At 40.6% G+C, this 20887-nt stretch overlaps 1 protein-coding gene across 2 annotated transcripts in view; it reads left to right on the top strand.

Annotated features, from left to right (window-relative positions):
• Positions 1-16056: 16056 nt before the first annotated feature.
• The window catches only part of REC114 (REC114 meiotic recombination protein), a 94717-nt gene continuing 89886 nt past the window's right edge, over positions 16057-20887 (top strand). For both annotated transcript variants that reach the window (XM_003784487.2, XM_023509964.1), the window contains exon 1: positions 16057-16215. In XM_003784487.2, the coding sequence (XP_003784535.1) occupies positions 16057-16215 (159 nt within the window). The remainder of the gene's footprint in view (positions 16216-20887) is intronic.

Below are 20887 nucleotides of genomic sequence, written 5' to 3' on the forward strand. Positions count from 1 at the left end.
GATTTGAGCAAAGATTTTATGGAGACCTTATTAACACAACACAGGTAAAAAAATTAAAAATTGACAAAGGTGATTATATCAAACTCAAAAGTTTCTGCACAGCAATGGAAACCCAACAGAGTAAAAAGACAACCTACAGCATGGAAGAAAATATTTGCAAACTACTCATGCAATAAGGAATTAAAATCCAGAATATACAAGGAACTCAAACAACTCAATAGCAAAACCTCCAAATAATCCAATTTAAAATGAGCAAAGGAGATGAATAGACATCTCTCAAAAGAAGACATATAAATGGCAGACAAGTATATAAAAAATGCTTGACATCACTAATCATCAGGGAAATGCAAATCAAAACCAACCACAATAAGATGTTATCTAACCCTAGCTTGGTTATTTCTAAAAAGACAAAAAGAAAAGGAAGGCGGGAAGGAAAGAAGGGAGGGAGGGAGGGAGGAAAGGAGGGAGAGAGGGAAGGAGAAAGACAAAAAGAAATGCTGGCAAGTTTTGAGGAGAAAAGGGAACTCATACCAGCATGGCCACTATGCCTCTATATATAGCATGGCCGCTATACTTTGGGGGGGAATGTAAATTAGTACAGCTATTATGAAAATCTATGGAGGTTACTAAAAAAACCCTGAAAGTAGAACTACCATATGATCCAACAATTTCAGCACCGGGTATATATCCAAAGGAAAGGAAATACGTAAAAGAGATATCGGCATTCCCATGTTTATTGCAGTACCAGTCACAAAAGCTAAGATATGGGATCAATCAGTGTGCCTATCAACAGATGAATGGATAAAGAAAGCATGGTTTAAATATAATGGAATACTATTTAGCCACAAAGAAGACAAAATTATGTCACTCACAGCAACCTGGACAAGCTTGGAGGACGTTGTGTTAAGTGAAATAAGCCAGGCACAGAAAGATAAATACCACATGTTCTGATTCATGTGTGGAAGCCAAGAAAGTTGATCACATAGAAGTAGAATATGGTTACTAGAGGCAGGATAGGGTAAGGGATGGGGAGAATGGGGAGAGGAGGTTGGTTAGTGGGTATTTGTATGAAAATATCACACTGTACCCCATAAATTTGTACAATTATTATCTGTCAATTAATAATAATAATAAAAGGAGAAAAGAGCTGCTGATGACTCAAGGGGCCTCTAGGCACCATGTACTCTAGCCAGCTCCCTGCTTCTCTCTGAGTGCTGGCTTCATTGTATTTCTACTCCGACTGGCCAGTCCAAGTGGCCAGTCCTAAAATTCTTAAAGGATCCAGTCTAATTGGCAGTCAGTTTCCAATGCCTCATAAGTGGGTAAAGAGCCCTTTACGCACTACTTGACAGGTCACTATCTACCTATGAGGAGGATAACGCTGGTCCACTCTGCAGCACCATCCTTCAAAGGATCACTTGACTTCTCTTGCCTGAGCAGGCTGTTGGTGAGGAAGTTGCAGTTGGAAGAGGCATAGCAGCCATGCTGGTAGCATAATACCCTACTATAGCCCCCACCTGGAATGCTCTCCTAACTCTCTGCCTTGCAAACTTTTACGCATTTGTCAAATTTTAACTCAAGGACTGCTTCCTCAGTCTCTCTTCCTCGACCCTCCCTGGTAGAGCTGGGTGCTATATTTACACACCCAGGCCCTGCGTACAATTGTACAATTCTTCACTGGAAGGCCTGTCTTTCTTTTCCTTCCTTCCTTTCTTTTTTTTTGAAACAGGGTCTCACTCTGCTGCTCCAGGTAGAGTGCAGTGACATAACACAGCTCAGAGCAACCTCAAACTCCTGGACTCAAGTGATCCTTCTGCCTCATGAGTTACTGGGACTATAGAGGCATGCTCCACCATGGCCTGCTAATTTTTTCTAGTTTTGGAAGAGCTGGTCTCGCTCTTGCTTAGACAGGTCTCCAATTCCTGAGCTCAAAGGATCCTCCCACCTCAGCCTCCCAGAGGCTGAGAAAACCATGTTTTCTTTATCCATCCCTCTGTTGATAGGCACTCTGATTGCAGGGATTACAAGTGTGAGCCACTGCACCTAGCCAGAAGACCTGTCTTCTTAGCATCTGTATTCTGTCTTTTCACAAAAGTTCCTCAAGTATTGTTAACACCTGGCACACAGTAAGTGTTTAACAAATTATTTATTATATAAATGGAAGAAATCAAGATGTAACCTTGGGATATCAGTCTCACAGCTGTGTTTGTGTCAACATGTGGTGGTGTCTTGCTGAGTGGCATTCATTATTATTGTAACATGTTGTGTGCCCTACACTGACAGCTCTGATGGCCATTCCAGAGAAAGAGCTCCAAAATCGCTTTGAAGGGTGGACTAGGCCCTGGTGCCAGTGCATAATTCTCCAATGGGAGTACCTCGAAGGTGACCATACTGATATTCTGCAATGAGGTAGGTAGGTGGCCCTTTTCTGAGGATGAGTTCATGAACTTAATTGTCTGTCCAATCTTGTATATCTTCTATAAAAGAAGATTACATTTCATCCGTATTTCTTTCCTTTGCTAAAATTGTGCCTTTTCTTCAGAACTAAGCTAAGTGAAGACAAGAAATAGAAAACTGGGAGAAATAGGTTTTGTTTCCGTGACCTTTACAGACCCTTTCCTACCTCCTGGAGGCACAGTTGCCTCTCACATGTCACTTTCTCTACTCCAATTGCAATGTCCTTTGAGGGCACCTCACACCTACCCCTTTGTCTACTTTTAAATAGTCCCTCAGGTATTGGCTTCTCCAGGAGTATCTCCTTAGCTCCTCCCCAACCCACATAAATCATTTCTCCTGCTCTGTGTTAAGTTTGAGGGGCATACTGTAGCCACCTACATTATGTTTAACACATAGAATGGAGATTTATTTCCTAAACTAAAGCTTGTTAAGAGCAAGGAGAGGGACTTATTCATCTCTGTTGCTCCTATATACTCAGTGTTGTCCTTGGAATGAAGTCGATGCTCAATACATGAACATACAGGGTTCAATAATGAACATACAGGGTGTCCCAACAGGCACCCCTAAAGTTGCCATGTGTAGAGAAAATGAGAAATTGTAGCTAAATGTACTTTTATTTATAAAATATGCATTACAAAATTTAACAAAGAAGTAGCCACCACAGAGAGAATATTTTGTAAGTACGTTGTAAGAGTGAGTAGTCATTCCAAATAGCAGAAACTCTCCAAACCCTTTAGCTCAGTCTTTAAAATGTAATTTTTTGCTGTTGTTGAAGCAACTTATTTTCCCTTTTCATAATTTTTCTGAGCATATTTCCACCGACTAATGGAAGTAAGTGAGGGAATCCAAAAATATTCACTAATGTGCCACCTGTAGATAATTGAGAACCACTGCAAACCTTTTTCAAAGTGGTTTTTGTATGGTCACTTCATCTGAACAAGGTCGTGGTAGCCACATTTAGATAAAATGTGAAATTCCTCTACCATCCCTGGGTTTCTTCATGCTTCCTTTCCTTTTCTACCTTTCTGCTATTTCTAGGTCTGACAAATGTAAGTTATGTAAAATGCCAAGATGTCTTTGCAAAAAGTATTTTTTAATGGAAAGTAAAGGTTCTTCCCAGTGCTTTTTAGCTCAAGAAACAGCTACTCTGCATATCCTGGACATAAATTCCAGATGTAGTAGAGACCTAAACATAAAAACAAACTGTAAAACTGAGAGGAAAATGGTAAATATCATTATGAATAGCTACAAAAAGGAAGATTTCTCAAACAAGGCATAAAAAGGTCACAAACAATAAAGAAAAGGAAAAATAGGTTTGATTACATTAAAAACCAAAAGCTAAGTATCACAGGCAAAAGTAGAAGACAAGCAAAACACTGGGAGAAAACAATCACGACATATTTAACACAAGAAGGAGTAGTTCTTAGAATATGTAAAGAACTTCTATAAATCAATAACAAAAAGGCAAACAAATCCAAGAGAAAATGGGCAAAAGATGTGAATCCTATAAGCAGAAAACAAAATGGAGACTTATGAACTTATGAAGAGAGACTTAATTTTATTTGTGGTTAAGAAAATGCTTGCTAGAAACTAAACAAACAAATTACTAAAAATTAGTTAAAATACTAAATTAAACAAATACTAAAATTAAAATCAGACAACATTAAAGAGAATGTGGGGAAATGGGGATTTTCAACAACGTAGACAACAATGTAAATTAGTACAACCATATGGCAAAGTAACTTGGCAGTTTCTAATAAAATTGAAAATGCACATGTTATGTAACTCAGCAGTTCTACTTTTAGGTTTACACCCTAGAGAATAAACTCACACATGGTCACAGGGAAATATATAAAAACACAAATCAGAGGGTTTTTGTAATAGTGAAAAATCTTTTTTGATTTATCTTAGATTCCCTCCTAAAGCAGTAGTCAAGACAGAGTTTTGCATACAAGAAGTGTATTTAGGGAAGTCGTCCCTAAGAAGAGGGAAAGAGGAAAGCCAGTCTAAGTATCCAGCTGGTCACACTATAGGCTATTCTAATGGGGCTTGGTTTCACCAGAGATTCCTTTGAGAACCACTACGGAATGTTTGCCCCAAGGATAGGAGATGAACACATTTATCCATGGGCTCCACATTCTGGTGGCTGAGCATTGCCCGATGGGATTTTAACTCCCTCATATTTCCAGGTTGTACATAGTTCAGAATGGCTGAGTAAGACACCCATGGAACTCTCACATTGTTCTTATCTTTTCTTTGATATGCTGTCTTTTTGGCTTTTTGTTCTACTTTCTGGAAGAATTGCTCAATTTTATTTTCTAATTCTTCTGTTTTCTTTTATATTTGTCCAGCTTATCTTTAATTTTCTAAGAGCATTCTCTTTTCTCTAAGTGCTTTTTTTCATAGCATCCTGTTCTTGTTTTATAGATGTAATAGCTTCTTGTGTCTTTCTCAAAATTTTAATTATTTTTTTTCCTTCTCCTCTCTTCTCTATGTTATTTCTGTTCTCCAGAGTTGTTTATCCTTTCTTCTACTCTCTTTTTTATGGTGGAGATTTTTCTCAAAGGATTGATAGTATTAATTGTTGGTTGGTTTTTATTTAAGAGTGAGGCACTAAAAAGCTGATTGAAATGATAATATTCTGGTTGGGTTTTAGAATTGGTGAACTGTAGGTAAATTAGGAAGGCAGGAAGTTTGCTTCTACTTTTAGTGCCCTCCCCCCAATTTTTGCCAGATAAAGGGAGTTATTCCATTTCTCTAAGGGGAAGATGCTCTGCAGGTAGGTATTTTATGCTCAGTTTTTGAGAGGGTGTTCCATTTATAGAATTTCAGTTAAGCTATCTGATTCAGCCCTGTTTCTCACTCTTGCCCCTGGGGACACATATCTGGATTTCTGCCAGACCTGGTGGCTTTCTTCTGGGCTCTATCTTCCTCCTGTTATATGTTCCAGTCCATAGCTTCCTTTGCCCTATTCTTCCAGTTCCCCTTCCTCATGCAGTTTTTTCTCTTTAGAAACTTGTTGAAACTTTTCCTCCACTTTGCTTTGTGATCATAGTCATTTTTTCCCTAGGTGACTGGATAGTTTTTAACAAAACAAATGTTATTGAATATTTCAATCTGACCTTTAGACATTGTCATAATTTAACTGCTCATTGAGTACCCCTCTCCCTTCATTTTATTACTTTCTGAAAGTTTCTGTCTTATATTTTTAACATAAAAGGTTTTTAAAATACTCAATATTTAAATTTCTCTACATTTGAAACCATTTTCTATGCCATTATTAAATACATCCTCTAATAGTTTTTTTAGTACCTGGAAGTGTAAACTCTTTTAGTTATTACATTGAAAATTTATTGTTTATTTATTTATTTATTTTTTTGTATGAGACAAGGTCTTGCTATGTTGCCCAGGCTAGTCTTGAACTCTTAGGCTCAAGCTATCCTCTTGCCTTAACCTTCCAAATAGCTAGGACTACTGGTATGCCAGTGGGCTCAGCAATTGTTTAAATTTTTAAGTGAATAATGTCTTAATTGGAATATAATCTATATAATTAAAAGTAAAAAAATTATATACAATTGATTCTCATTGTTTGTTGAAGGTATATTCTATAAAATCCCCAAGAACACTGAATTAGTGAATACTGAGCCATGGTGGAATATGGCTCCTACAAGCCTCTGTAACAATCAATATATGCTCTTGTTTTATGTGTGTTCCTATTTAAAGACACTTTGTTTAAAATACCAGTGTTGTTAACATTGAACTTACTGCCAACAGCACTGAACTCAGACCTGAGTGAAGTTTATCTACTGCATGGATTTTTCCCTTAAGGTACAGCACAATCTTACACTTACACACACTAGGTAACACTTCAACACTATGCTGGCCAGCCATCGTAAACAATGCAATCACATCAGAAAGCACGAAATGCAAAAATGTGGCACAAAGTAGACTGTGAAAGGACACAGATTTAGAATATGAGAGCTCAAACAAGTAGGCAGGGAGCTGCCTCATCTGACCTCAGCTGGGAACATGTAAATTTCAATGAGCAGGGAAATTTGCAAATACAGAATCAGGGAGTAATGAGGGCTGACTGTATGAACAACACCAAGACTTTCCATGAGAGAGAAAGCACCTGTGTAACAAGCACCCAAGAAAGAAAACCACTATCCTGACCTCTGACACTACAGATTACTGTTTTTCCACATTCTTTCAGTGTAAGCAGTTACTCTTGCTTCTGGCTTCTTTTGTTCAATATTATGTTATTCGGCCACATTGTTGCAGGTTGTAATATCAATCATTTTAAAGCATCTTTTGCCAATCTGTTCTATATAATCAAATTTTGTCTTTGCTAGAATTATATTTCCTCATGATTTGGGGGATCATTTTAAGTGGGAATCTTCCAGCTTTTCTCCACTTTCCCCCTACTTTCTAGTAGCACACTGGTGTGCTATTGCCTTCTCTCAGTCCGCTGGGCCCCAGTTCAGGACAAAGTCTGTCAGAGGTGTTCACCTGCCAGAGCACTGGGGATATCCATTCCAGAGCCTGCAGGAGACTTGGCTCCGGTCCTGCTCACGAGGCTGTGTCCATCTACCTGCCTCCCTCAGTCCTTGTCTTCCTGGAAACAGTTATACCAGGCAGCAGGTTGTAGCCTTTTTAATTCCCTTTCAAAGCAGAGATCCCACCCAGCTCCTGACTTCATTCAGGAAGCCTGAATCTATTTTGTGCCTTGTGTGGAGCTGTTTGGCCCCTGATTCTCTGCCCAGTTGTTCTTTGGCTACTCCTGGTTTCATCCTTGTTCACGGCTGTAGATATATCATCCCAACATGGTTATCTTATCTTTGATTTCAGCTACCTCTTTGGGGTCATGTCTTCTTATATTTGTTATGCATCTGGAGATGGGAGAAGCTGTTGAGGAGTGAACTTAAGTTCAGTAACCCATTCCAGAAAAAGTGCTACATCCCTCATGGCTGAATATCACTATGGTCGCTTGTGAAGTACTCCCCTTGGGAAGCTATGCACCAACACCAGGGTCTAGTCCACCCTTCAATGCAGTTTCGGAACTCTTTTTCTGAACTGCGCATCAGAACTGTTGTCAGATAAGTTCTGACAATGAAGTTTGCGAACTTGTCCTAGAAAAAGTGCCTTGAAGGGTGGACTAGGTGCTGGCATCAGTGCATAGCTTCCCGGGGGAATACTTGGAAGGTGACTGTAGTGATATTCAGCAATGAGGTATGGAACACTTTTTCTAGGATGAGTTTCTGAAGTTAACTGTCCAGGCTGTGTGCTGCCTGGAAACCTCTATTGCTTGCTTAATCAGAGAATTAAAAAGCCCCTTTTTATCCTGAAATAAATAAAGCGATGTTTAAGAGTCCCATTGAGGCGGAAACAACCCAAATGTCTCTCAGCTGATGAATTGATAAACAACATTAGTATATCTCTAGAATAGAATATCAGTCCTCTGTTAAAAAGAATTAAGTGGCTTGGCACCTATAGCTCAGCAGCTAGGGCACCGGTCACATACACCAGGGCTGGCAGGTTCAAACCTGGCTCAAGCCTGCCAAACAATAATGGCTACAACTAAAAAAAAAAAAAAAAAACTACAAATCCCCCCTCCCCCACCAAAAAAATAGCTGGGCATTGTGGCGGGTGCCTGTAATCCCAGCTACTTGGGAGGCTAAGGCAAGAGAATCCCTTAAGCCCAAGAGTCTGAGGTTGCTGTGAACTGTGATGCCACAGCTCTCTACTGAGGGTGACATGATGAGACTCTGTCTCGAAAAAAAAAAAAATAAATAAAAAGAATTAAGTATTGATACATGCTATAACATGGATGAGTCTTGAAAATATTATGCTAATTATAAGAAGCTAAACACAAAAGGGTTATATATTACATGATTCTGTTTCTATGAATTATTCTGAATGGGCAAACACATAGAGACAAAAAAGGAAATTTGTGTTTTCCAGGGCTGGAGGGAGGGGAGCTGGGGATGACTGCTGATGGGTGTGTGCGTTCTTGCAGGGGGATGAAAATATTCTGGAACTAGACAATGGTGATGGTTGCACAACATTGTAAATGTACCAAATGTACATTGTGATTATATACTTTAAAAATAGTTAAAGTAGGCTCGGCGCCTGTAGCTCAGCTGCTAGGGCACCAGCCACATACACTGGGGCTGGAAGTTTCAAACCCAGCTAGAACCTGCCGAACAACAATGACAACTACAACAACAAAAAAAATAGCCGGGCATTGTGGCAGGTGCTTATAGTCCCAGCTACTTGGGAGGCTGAGGCAAGAGAATCATTTAAGCCCAAGAGTCTGAGGTGCTGTGAGCTGTGATGCCACAGCACTCTACCCAGGGTGACATAGTGAGACTCTGTTTAAAAAAAAAAAAAAGGTTAAAGTAATGAATTTCAGATTAGCAAGCTATGGTATATGTATACCATGGAATATTATTTAGCCATTAAAAAGATGGAGACTTTTCATCTTTTGTATTAAACTGGATAGAGTTGGAACACATTCTTCTTAGTAAAATATCACAAAAATAGAGAAGCAAGAATCTAGTGTATTCAATTCTAATATGAAGCCAACAGATGATCTAATACATACCCACATAAGAGAAAAAAACAATTCAAGGTGGGGGGTAGAGGAACGAAGGAGCGGGGAGAGAGGATGGCAAGGGAGAAGGGGGTGCTCCCAATCAAAGGGCACAATGTCTCAGTGTATGGGCCACCTCTTAGGGGAGCAACACAGTTATAAGAGGGACTTTAGGCTCAGTGCCTGTAGCTCAAGCGGCTAAGGTGCCAGCCATATACACTAGAGCTGGTGGGTTCAAATCTAGCCCAGGCCCGCCAAACAATGACAACAACAACCACAAAATAGCCAGGCATTGTGGTGGGCGCCTGTAGTCCCAGCTACTTGGGAGGCTGAGGCAAGAGACTCACTTAAGCCCAGGAGTTGGAGGTTGCTGTGAGCTGAGATGCCACAGTACTCTACCAAGGACGACATGGTGAGACTCTGTCTCGAAAAAAAAAAAAAAAAAGATGGACTTTACCTAAAAAATGCAAACAGTGTAACCTAATTGTTTGTACCCTCAATTAACCTGAAACCATAAAAAATAAATAAAAGTAATGAATTTCATATTACGGGAATTTTACCTTAAAGGCAAAAAAAAAAAAAAAACACCCAAAACCCAAACCGCCCAAAAATGATACCACTTTTCTGCCTACCTTCCTCACTGCTCTTGTCTGAATATATCACTTCTCTTTTCCACCAACACAGTACTGGGTCCTGTCTTTATTGAACATCTTTCACATTATACTGCAAATTGTTTGTCTTTGTGTCTGTCCCTCTACCAAACTATAAGCATCTTCCAAAGAGGAACTGTGTCCTATTCAGATTTGTGTCTCTGTAGCCTTGCTTAGTGTCTGGCACAGAATTAGTCCAAAAAGCCTTACTGAAATAGATGAATGAACAAATTATTTGAACTGATATGGCCACGCCAAAAAAAATATTCACTCTTCCTCTGGGTCTTCCAATTTATCCTTAGAATTATCTCCTAGGGAAAGGATTTTTATTTGGAAACTTATTGTGATGCCCTGACCATTCCCAGGGTCCCCCTTAAAACTTTGACCTCCCAGCCTCATCCAGTCCTAACCCAACATCTGTTGGAGGTACAGATGCAATGACTGCAGGCTGAATTATTCAAAATATTTCCAACAACTGGGCTCAAAAATGCTGTTGCTGAGTCACTCCTGGCACGAAGCATTTTCTTTATGATGTTTTCATCTGCCCTCTGAGGTGTAAATTTTAAGTCTCACTCTGCAGAGGTGAGTTAAATGACTTCTTCAGTGTCAGGAAACAAATGAAAGAATATGTGATGCATCAAATTGGAAGAGATTTCTAGGGAGTCTACGCTTTTGTATTTAACTAAGTATTTGTAGGCATTAGTGTTGGAAATTCCCTTAATGTACCAACTATTATTTTGGATAACAAAAATTTCTTCTTTAACATTAGCTCTGACTCCTTGTGATATGGGTGAAGATGTTTCTTCTATTTCAATCTGTGGAGACAGGATGGGCAAAGGTTATTAACCATTTCCCTCATTAGCCCTTTTATACAAAATGATTTTTAAATTACCCCTTTCTCTCTTCCATATTAAATTTTTTAGTCCTTTCATTTAAAAAAAAAAATTGAGGACCATGTGCCAGGAACTCTGGATTCCAACATCAATAATACATAGTCCCTTTCTTCAAGGTGTGAGTTCATAATCTTACTTTAAATTCCTATCTCTGATTCTAACTATGGTTGTAAAATATGCTCCCCAAATGACCAGCTGGCAAACACTTTTTTACTAGCTTGTTATCCATTCTCTGTGCTTTTAATAAATGAGAAAACTCATGTTATGCCAACGACCAGCAGCTCTGTGCCTGATCACACTCAAATTCCTTCAATTACCAGCAATGGAGCCATTGGGTTTTGCATGTGAAATATACAGAGTAGAAGCTTGAAAATAATTGCTTTCCAGCAGTGAATGGGAACACCCTCTTGTTACACAACAGCCACGGGTCTGACGTGATGGGCCAAGTTCAACTGGCTTGATGGATGCAAACAGGGCTTTTCTGGGAAACCCCCACAATCACTAGCATTGCTCTGCAGCTCTCAACCACTCTGCATGGCTCCCCAGAGCTGTTACTGAGGGACACAGCAGGCGGAGCAAAGGTGCAGATTTGTCTGTCATCCTGTCATGGAGGGGACCCAAGTGGATTGAAGTCATCACTTTCTCTGCTGTCTCACTATCCTAGGGAGAAGTGATAGTCTGCTTTGAAAGGGGTATGCCAGGATTCCAAAACCAGTCCTGCAGCCTGCCTACCACTATGGTGCTGACTTACTCACGCAGCTAGCATCTCTGTGTTATTTATGCCACCTGCAAAACAGAATTACACAGTAGAAAGATTTTAGATGAAAGGATGCTCAGTGAAATAAATGACTTTTTCATTTTTAAAAAAACTTCAGGGCCTATGGCTTTTTTTTTTTTTTAACTAGTAACAGTCTTCAAAGAGGGGGATGTGTTAACTTATAGTCCCCAGTCATTCATTAGTTCTAACCACAAAGGCTGTTGTTCTGCTGGTGCTAGTCAGCAAAGCATTGAAGGATCTGATTTGGGTATGACAATGACTTCTGGATGGCTCTTACACTATCTTCTCCTATGTAACTATATTAAAGCTAAAAATGTGAGGTCAGAGACATCTGTCATGTTTGTCCCTGTCTTAGGTTAGGTTCCCTCAGAAGCAGACCCTGGGACAAGCATTCAAGTGCAAGCAATTTCCTTGAGAGATCATCCCAGGAAAAACCTGTAGGGGAGGAAGAAAGGGAAGTTAGTCCCACAGGAATCATTACCAAGCAAGTTCCTGTCATGGGCAATGAGCTTAATCCCACTAAAGACTTTAGGAAACAGGGAATTACACCACTCTCAGAGTTATCCCACATGAAAAGTGAGGGGGCTGGGGTAGTTTTATGACAATTTCCATTAATCACTGGTTGACAGTTGTTTCCATGTAACATTATTTATACATATACATGGGGAAAAAAAGAACCCTAATCCCTACCTCATTGCACACAAACAATTTAATTTAATGCAACACAGATCACATGCCTAGATGCAAAAATTAGAACCATAAGGCTTCTAGAAGAAAACATAGGGGGATATGTGTGCAACCTTAGGAAAGGCAAAGTTTTCTTAGGTAGAACACAAAAAACTACTGTCATAAAGCTCCTGAAAATTAAAACATTGAAACGTTTGAAAATATTGCTAAGAGAATGAAAAGGCAAGTGATAGAATGCAAAAATATTTTTGTTACATGTATCTGACAAAGGACTTGTACCCAGAATATAAAAAGAACTCCCACAAATCAATAATGGCAAAAGATTTCTTTTCTTTTGAGACAGAGTCTCACTTTGTCACCCTTGGTAGAGTGATGTGGCATCTTAGCTCACAGCAACCTCAAACTCTTGGGCTCACGTGATCCTCTGTAGTAAAAGATTTGAACAGACACTTCACATGTAAGATACACAAACAGCCAACACGCCATTTGAAATGCTCAACATCATTCATCATCAGGGAAATGCAAATAAAAATCATAATGAAAAACTACTACATACCCTCTAGAGTGGCTAAAACTAAAGAGGTTGGTGGGAGCACGAAATGGTATGACCACTACAGGGGACTCTTTGGAAGTTTTTAATAAAGTTAAATTTCTGTAGGGCCCAGAAATTCTACTCCTAGGTATTGATTGAAAACAAATGGCAGCACGTATCTACAAAAAAAGACTTGTGCAAAAACATTCATAACAGCCTTAGGGAAAGAAACTAGAAAACAACCCAAAGTCCAGAAACAGGTGAAGAGTAAGCGAATTGTGAAAAAGTCATACAACAAAATGCTATTTAGCACTACAAAATAATGACCCATCAATACGTGCAATAACACTGATGGAGCTAAGAAAACAAAACTACACTGGGCAAGGGAAGCAGACATAAGAGAACATTCCATCTGATGTCATGTTGATAAAGTCCCAGAACAGGAAAGCTAAGCTGTGGGGATAAATATCACATCAGTGGTCGCCATAATGGGGTGATATTAACAGAGAGGAGGCACTCGCAACCGAATCTAGGGGCTTGGGGAATATTCTATATCTTGTTTTGGATGGTGGTTACGTCAGTGTATACAAGGATCAAAACTGACCTAATTGAACGTGTGAGAGCTGTGCTTTTTAGTATATAAAGTTGTATGTTAATAAGTATTACAGCTTTATCTTTAAAAAAGAAACACAATGGGCTCAGTGCCCATAGCACAGTGGTCATGGCACCAGCCATATACACTGAGGGTTGTGGGTTTGAACCCAGCCCAGGCCAGCTAAACAACTGCAACAAAAAAATAGCTAGGCATTGTGGCGGGCACCTGAAGTCCCAGCTACTTGGGAGGTTGAGGCAAGAGAATCACTTAAGCCCAAGAGTTTGAGGTTGCTGTGAGCTGTGATGCCACAGTACTCTACCAAGGGCGACATAGTAAGACTGTGTCTCAAAAAAAAAGAAGAAAGAAAGAAAAGAAAAAGAAAAAAAAAAAAAAAGAAACACAATGGCCGTTAAAAACATGGAGCAATTTCTTCAGTGTTTTGCACCTCTCCCCCCCCACTAGACTATAGGCTTCAGGAGGGCAGAGGCTCTGTCTGTTTTGGTCACTACTATATCCCCAGCACCTAATACAGTGCCTGGGACCCTTGAGTGCTCAAGTCACATTTGTTAATACTACGAGTTTGTAAGAGCCTCTATACATTGAGCTATGGCTTTATCATACCTCCCTTTGCAGACATGACCTGTTCTTGGCAGAGGCTGGTGGCCCCAGAAGCTCGAGCACAGGTGCATTGTCTAGGAAGGGAGCTTGCAGGTGGGAACCCAGCAGGACCCTGGGTGTCCTTGGGCACTGACAGGGTCCCAACTGTGAGCACCATCTGCTCCTATGAAGGGTGTCTGACAGCAGCTGCAGCCCTGGACCTGGAAGGTGAGTGCCTCGGAGACCCAATGTCAGGCTCCCATTCCCATCCTCCCTGCCTGTAGAGAGTTCACGGAAAGTTACTTTAACCCTGGAAATAGAAAGTACCACCATATGTACCACTTTGTAATTTACTAAGTGTTTTCCCACATATGTTCATATTTTATCTTCTCAAAAACCCTCTCACATAATTGTTTAATAACTGTTATTTTACAGAGGGGTTAAGTGACTTTCCGAAGGTCACACAGCTGGCAGGTAAACTGGGATTCAAACCAAATTTTTAACCGTTTACCACTACATTAAATGCAGTACTGCTGTGTCATTTAAAGACCTTCCAAAGCAGTTTCTGAAATCTGACCCTTTCCGTAAGCTTTACTGGAGTACTGGATGTATAAGTAACACATTCCCCTCTTTTAAATCCAATTTATCCCATATGCTCTGTGAGATTAACCTGCCTGGCCCACCACTACCCTTATGCAAATTTTCCACATTCCTCACCACCTACCAAGTAAAATCCATATTCACTGCAGCTGTTCAATGCTCTTTTGCCCCAACTCACATTTGCAGCCTCATTTTCCTTTAAGAACTTTGCATTCTAGCTAGTTTTGTCATTCTCCTCGTTTCTGCAACTTCACTCCTCAACTTCCTCTCCATGTGAAATACTGGTCTTCCCCTTCTTCCTTTGGGAATCTTCTTCTCACCCCTCAAGTCCTAACTCAATTGTCACTGCCTCTCTCTGTTGGTAGATATTTACTTCATCTGAACCCTTAGAGCACATGGTTTGCACCATTCCTGTGGCATTAACTGTCAGCTATCATGGGTATGTTTGCACCTTGCTTTGTCCTTATTAGATCCTGAGGTCCCAGAAGGTTAGATTGCATGCCTTATCTATTTCTGTAACCCCTGTGATGACTAGCATAGTTGTCTGCACACTGTAGAAATTTAATCGATGCTTTGTTGAATGAATACAGTACCATCTCTCCAACCATTGTCTATACATTTAGTACCTTTATGAATGCATCATTTTAAAAATTGTTTGCATTTTAATTCTACTTTATGTTTAGTTAAATAGCCTCCATCCTTTGTATACTTTTCTTCTGACTTGACTCAGACTATATGAATACTTACATTCTTCACAAGTGAGGTGGACACGTGGAGAGATTATAGAGTCCACAGTTCTACTCTGGCTCTGCCATCCACTGGCTATGTAACATGGACAAATCTCTTCTACTCTCTGGATCTCATTTTGCCTTCATCCATTCCAAGGGGATAATAATCTTTGTTTTGCTTCCTTAATTCGCAAGGTTGTTGGGAGGACAAATAAAATAACAGATGTGGCAGTGCTCTACTGACTATGAATCACGTAGAAATGTCATTTAGTTGCAGCTGCCGTTTGAAGCATGGTGCCGGCAGCCCCCCATCCATCTGCTCCTCTCAAAGGGTCTGGAGGGAGTTATGTCCAGGGGGCTGCAAGATGGCTGATGAGAAAATATCCACGTTTCCTGAATGACGGGTGGACCTGGGGCTGTGTCGTGGTGGGGTCAGGGACACTGTCATCTGAAAAGCTGCTGTGAATGAAGAAAATACCCTCGTCCAGGCAACTTCCCAGAGCCAGCCTAGCGCCGGTTGAGTAGAAGTTACCAAGAGTCAGCCAGTTCGGGAAATTCCTGAACCTCCGGATGATGACATGGCTCCCCCAGGGAAGGTGGGGGCTAGAATGCTGCAGGATGAGATCAACTACCCCTCATTAGCGTCACAACCCTTCGTCAAGGAGGAGCCGACTGCCTCTACTGCAGTGGTTCTCAATCTTCCTAATGCCGCAATGTATTCTCATTGTTAAAAAGGAGTCACGACCCACAGGTTGAGAACCGCGGCTCTACTGGGTTCCCTTGGTGGAGAGCCACCCCAAGGCCCCAGGAGCCCCCTGCAGGAGTTTTCTGAGCCTGCCCATTGGCCGCCACGGAGGGGAGGGGTGGGCCTTGGGTCGCTTTCTGATTGGCTAGCTGCGCAGATTGGCAGGTCCCTCAGGCTTCGCGTGCCGGGAGCAAAGCCAGACATGGCGGAGGCGGGAAAAGTGTCCGACTGCTTGGGGCTTCCTGGAGGAGGAGCGGCCCAGTGGCCTCTGCAGAGGTATGGTCGCTACATGCCCTTAGGTGCCGGAGAGCTGCCTGGGCCTGGTCTGGAAGCTGGAACAGCCTCCTCCCCCACGTGGAAGGTGAGATCTGAAGGCAGACCTAGCTCGAGGAGCTCACATCTCCAAGGAGGGAGGGAAAACCCAGGCCGGTGCCCCAAGTGCGACTTGGCTAGGAGGAGGGGACACCAAGGGGCTGCCAGGTGTGTCAAGGAATTGCCGGTCCAACAGCTAACATTTAACAACAACAACAAAATATATGTGTGTGTGTGTGTATGTGCGTGTGTGTATAGTAGTGTGTATAGTAATAGGAGACATGACTGGAACCCATTACATTCCCAAATTAATTATGCCGAGCAGTAAACATTCATATATTCAACAGCTATTTATTAAGCATCAAGTATGTGTTTTACAGGGTTCTAAGGGTATAGCAATGAGTAAGATATGAAAGGTCCTTACTCTCACTGATGTTTTTAGTTTAGAGGAGGACGTAGTATTTGTCCAAATAACTGTGTAATTATGGACGGGAGACCGTTGAATCATCCATAACCAAGTTTTCATGCTCTTTGGCAGTCAAGCATTCACACAGGACTAAATTTGAATCCTATCTTTGCTACTGAATTTCTGTGACACTGATTTAGTTCCTTAACCTTTCTGTACCTTATTTTATCTTAAAATAGAGGTAATAATGGAACAGGCGTTCTGTGGAAATATTGTAGGCTCAGTACCAGACCATCATAATAAAGGAAGTCATTAATTTTTTGGTACCCCAGTGCATATAAAATTTTATGGTTACACTATACTGTAGTCTATTAAGTGTGCAATAGCATTATGTCTAAACAACATATATTCCTTGATTAAAAAACAATTTATTGCTAAACGAATGTTAAAATCAGCAGGTGGTAATATTTTTGCTGGTGTGAGGTCTTGCTTTGATACTGATTGGCTATAGGCCAGGGTGGTAGATGTTGAAGATTTTTTGGGGGGCAGCTGTGGAAATTCTTTATTTCCTTTATTGAAAGGAGTGACTACAATTTTGAAGTTGTTCTACTGTGGGTAAAATTCTTTATTTTTTTCTTTCTTTCTTTTTTTTTTTTTTTTTTGAGACAGAGTCTCACTCTGTTGCCCAGGCTAGAAGTGCCGTGGTGTCATATCTCACAGTAACCTCTGACTCCTGGCTCGAGCAATCCTCTTGCCTCAGCCTTCCAAGTAGCTGGGACTACCGGTGCCCTCCACGACATCCATCTAATTTTTTTTTCTATTTTTAGTAGAGAAGTGGTCCCACTCTTGGTCAGGTTGGTCTCTAACTCCTGTGTTCAAGCAATCCACCTGCCTTGGCCTCCCAGAGTGCTAGGATTACAGGCATGAGCCACAGGGCCCAGCCTGGAGAAATTTCTTAAAATAAGACAATGATGTTTGCCACATGGATTTATTTACTCTTCTTTTCATGAAAGACATCTCTGTAGCATGTGATACTGTTTAATAGAATTTTACCTACAGTAGAACTTCTTCAGAATTGGAGTCACTCCTTTTAAACGCTGCTGCTGCTTGATCAACTAAGTGTATGTAATATTCTAAATCCTTTGTTGTCACTTCTACAATGTTTATAGCATCTTACACAGGAGTAGATTCCATCTCAAGAAATAAATTTCTTTCTTCATCCATTCATAGGAAGCAACTCTTCATCTGTTCAAATTTTATCATGAGCTTACACAATTCAGTCACATCTTTGGGCTCCACTTTTAATTTTAATTCTCTTGCTATTTCCACAACGTCTGCAGTTACTTTCTCCACTGAATTCCTCAAAGTCACCCATAAGAATTGGAATCAACTTCTTTCAAACTCCTATTAATGTTGATATGTTGACCACCAATGAATCACTAATGTTCTTAATGACATCTGTAATGTAAATCTTTTCTAGAAGGTTTTTGGCTTACTTTGCCCAGATCCATCAGGGGAATCACTATCTATGGTAGCTATACTCTTACAAAATTTATTTCTTAAATAGTAAGACTTGAAAGTTGAAATTACTCCCTGACCCATAGGTTACAGAATAGATGTTGTATTATCAGGCATGAAAACAATATTAATCTCCTTGTAGGTCTCTATCAGAGTTCTTGGGTGACCAGATACATTATCATTGAGCAGTAGGTCTCAAGATTGGGCTTAAAATATTCAGCAAACCATGCTATAAACAGATGTGCTGTGATATAGGCTCTTTTTTTTTTTGTTTTTCTGTTTATAGAGCACAGGCAGACTAGATTTAGCTTCATTCTTAAGGGCCCTGGGATTTTCAGAATGGAAATTGGCTTCAGCTTAAAGTCACCAGTTGCATTAGCCCTAACAAGAGAATCAGCCTATCTTTTGAAGCTTTGAAGCCAGGTATTGACTTCTTTTCACTAGCTATGAAAGTCCTAGATGGCATCTTCTTCCAATAGAAGGCTGTTTTATATACATTGAAAATCTGTTGTTTAGTGTAGCCACCTACATTAATGATTTAGATCTTTTGGATAACTTGCAGCAGCTTCTACATCAGAACTTGCTGCTTTCCCTTGTACTTTTATGTTCTGGAGACAGCTTCTTCCTTAATCCTCATGAACTGATCTGCTGGTTTCAAACGTTTCTTCTGCAGCTTCCTTATTGCTCTCCACCTTTATAGAATTGAAGAGAGGGCCTTTTTCTAGATTGGGTTTTGGCTTTAGGAAATGTTGTGGCTAGTTTCAGTTTTTCTTCAGACCACTCCAACTTTCTCCATCTGAGCAGTAAGGCTGTTTTGTTTTCTTGTCATTCACTGGAGCAGCACTTTTAATTTCCTTCAAGAACTTTTCCTTTGCATTCACAGCTTGGCTAACTGGTGCAAGAGGCCTGGCTTTGGGCCTGTCTTGGCTTTTGACAGGCGTTCCCCGCTAAACTTAATCATTTCTAGCTTTTGATTTGAAGTGAGAAATGTGCAACTCTTCCTTTTGTTTGACTCCTTAGTGGCCACTGAAGGGTAATTAACTGGCCTAATTTCGATATTGTTGTGCCTCAGGGGAATAGGGAGATCTCAGAAGGAGAGAGACAGGGAAGGGCCAGTTGGTGGAGCAGGTGGAACACAAATAACGTTTATAGATTAAGTTCACTGTCTAATATGGCCATGGTTTGTGTGCCCCCAAACAATTACAATAGTAACATCAAAGATCACTGATCACATATCACTATAAGAGATATAATAATAGTGAGGCACCTGTGGCTCAGTGAGTAGGGTGGCAGGTTCAAACCCAGCCCTGGCCAAACTGCAACAAAAAATAGCCAGGGGTTGTGGCGGGCACCTGTAGTCCCAGCTACTTGGGAGGCTGAGGCAGAAGAATCGCCTAAGCTGGAGTTGGAGGTTGCTGTGAGCTGTGACTCTGCTGCACCCTACCGAGGGCGATAAAGTGAGACTCTGTCTCTACAAAAAAAAAAAGAGAGAGAGATAATAATAATGAAAAAGTTCAAAATAATGTGAGAATTACCAGAATGTGACACAGAGACACAAAATGAGCACATGATATAGGAAAAAATGTTATTGATAGACTTGCTGGATGCAGGGTGGTCACAAACCTTCAATTTGTAAAAAAAACAGTTATCTGTGAGCCCAAGTAAAATGAAGTACAAGAAAACAAGATATACTGATACTTGCTTCTTCAGATTGTTTTGAGCATTGAATATGTTAAAATATATCAATCACCTAAAATAGTGCCTGGTGTACGTTAAGTTACTTAAGTGTTTGCTGTTATTCTGTTCTGGTGGTATGTTTCAACTCCATAATTGCCAGTTGTTCAGTTGCCTTTGGTCTGGTTTGACTATTGGATGTGCACCTTGGCATTTTGGATATCATGTGTGTACATACTTGTGTGTATTTTTGTGTGTTTTGAGTAGCAGTAGGCAGAGAAGAATAAAATAAAGAGAAGCAATATTCCAGGTAAAAGACATAGTCAAAGTCCCATATCTGGGAAAACCTCAGCATGTGTAATGTATAGTGAGAAGGCCAATAAGGCTGGTGCTTAGAGAAAAAGGGGAATGATAACCAGAGGTGAGGCTGTCTAGAGAGGCAGGCAGGTGTGTTATAAAAATTCTCTTAAAATCCATAGGAAACTACTGAAGGGTTTTAAGCAGGGGCATTTTCATTGTTGAAAGATCACTCTGGCTGCAAAATGACGGAATTTTAGGGGAATATGAATGGATTTTGGAAGATCACTTAGAATGTTATTGCAGTGTTGTGCCCAGGAGAAGGAAGTTTCCTCAGTGGTATGAGAGTTATTTCAAGGGGAAAGCATGATTGATTAAGTTTGTTGAATGATGCTTCAAAGTGAAAAAAATGATGATGAAGGGGTGTCCATTAAGTTTAGCAGCTTGAAGGTCCTAATGGTCTTTAGTAAGAGACTACCATGGAGTGAAGGGAATGGAAGCCAGGTAGGAATGGGCTGAAGAGTGCCTGATGGGTGAAGAAGTGAAGCCAGTGAGCACGGAGAGGCATGACTGTGATTGTGAGTGGAGATAGAGTATGATGATTCACCACATTCTAGAACATTAGAGCTGAGGCATTCCTTAAAGCTTGAAATCAGTGTATCTAGAACGATTAAAAAGGCATTAAAAACTTCGTTGTAGGCTCGGCGCCTGTGGCTCAAGCGGCTAAGGCGCCAGCCATGTACACCTAAGGTGGAGGTTCGAATCCAGCCTGGACCCGCCAAACAACAATAATAAAAAAAAAAAATGGCCGAGTGTTGTAGTGGGC

This window comes from Otolemur garnettii, unplaced genomic scaffold (genome assembly GCF_000181295.1).
Source record: "Otolemur garnettii isolate 467f Iridium unplaced genomic scaffold, OtoGar3 scaffold00011, whole genome shotgun sequence".
NCBI classification, from domain to species: domain Eukaryota; kingdom Metazoa; phylum Chordata; class Mammalia; order Primates; family Galagidae; genus Otolemur; species Otolemur garnettii.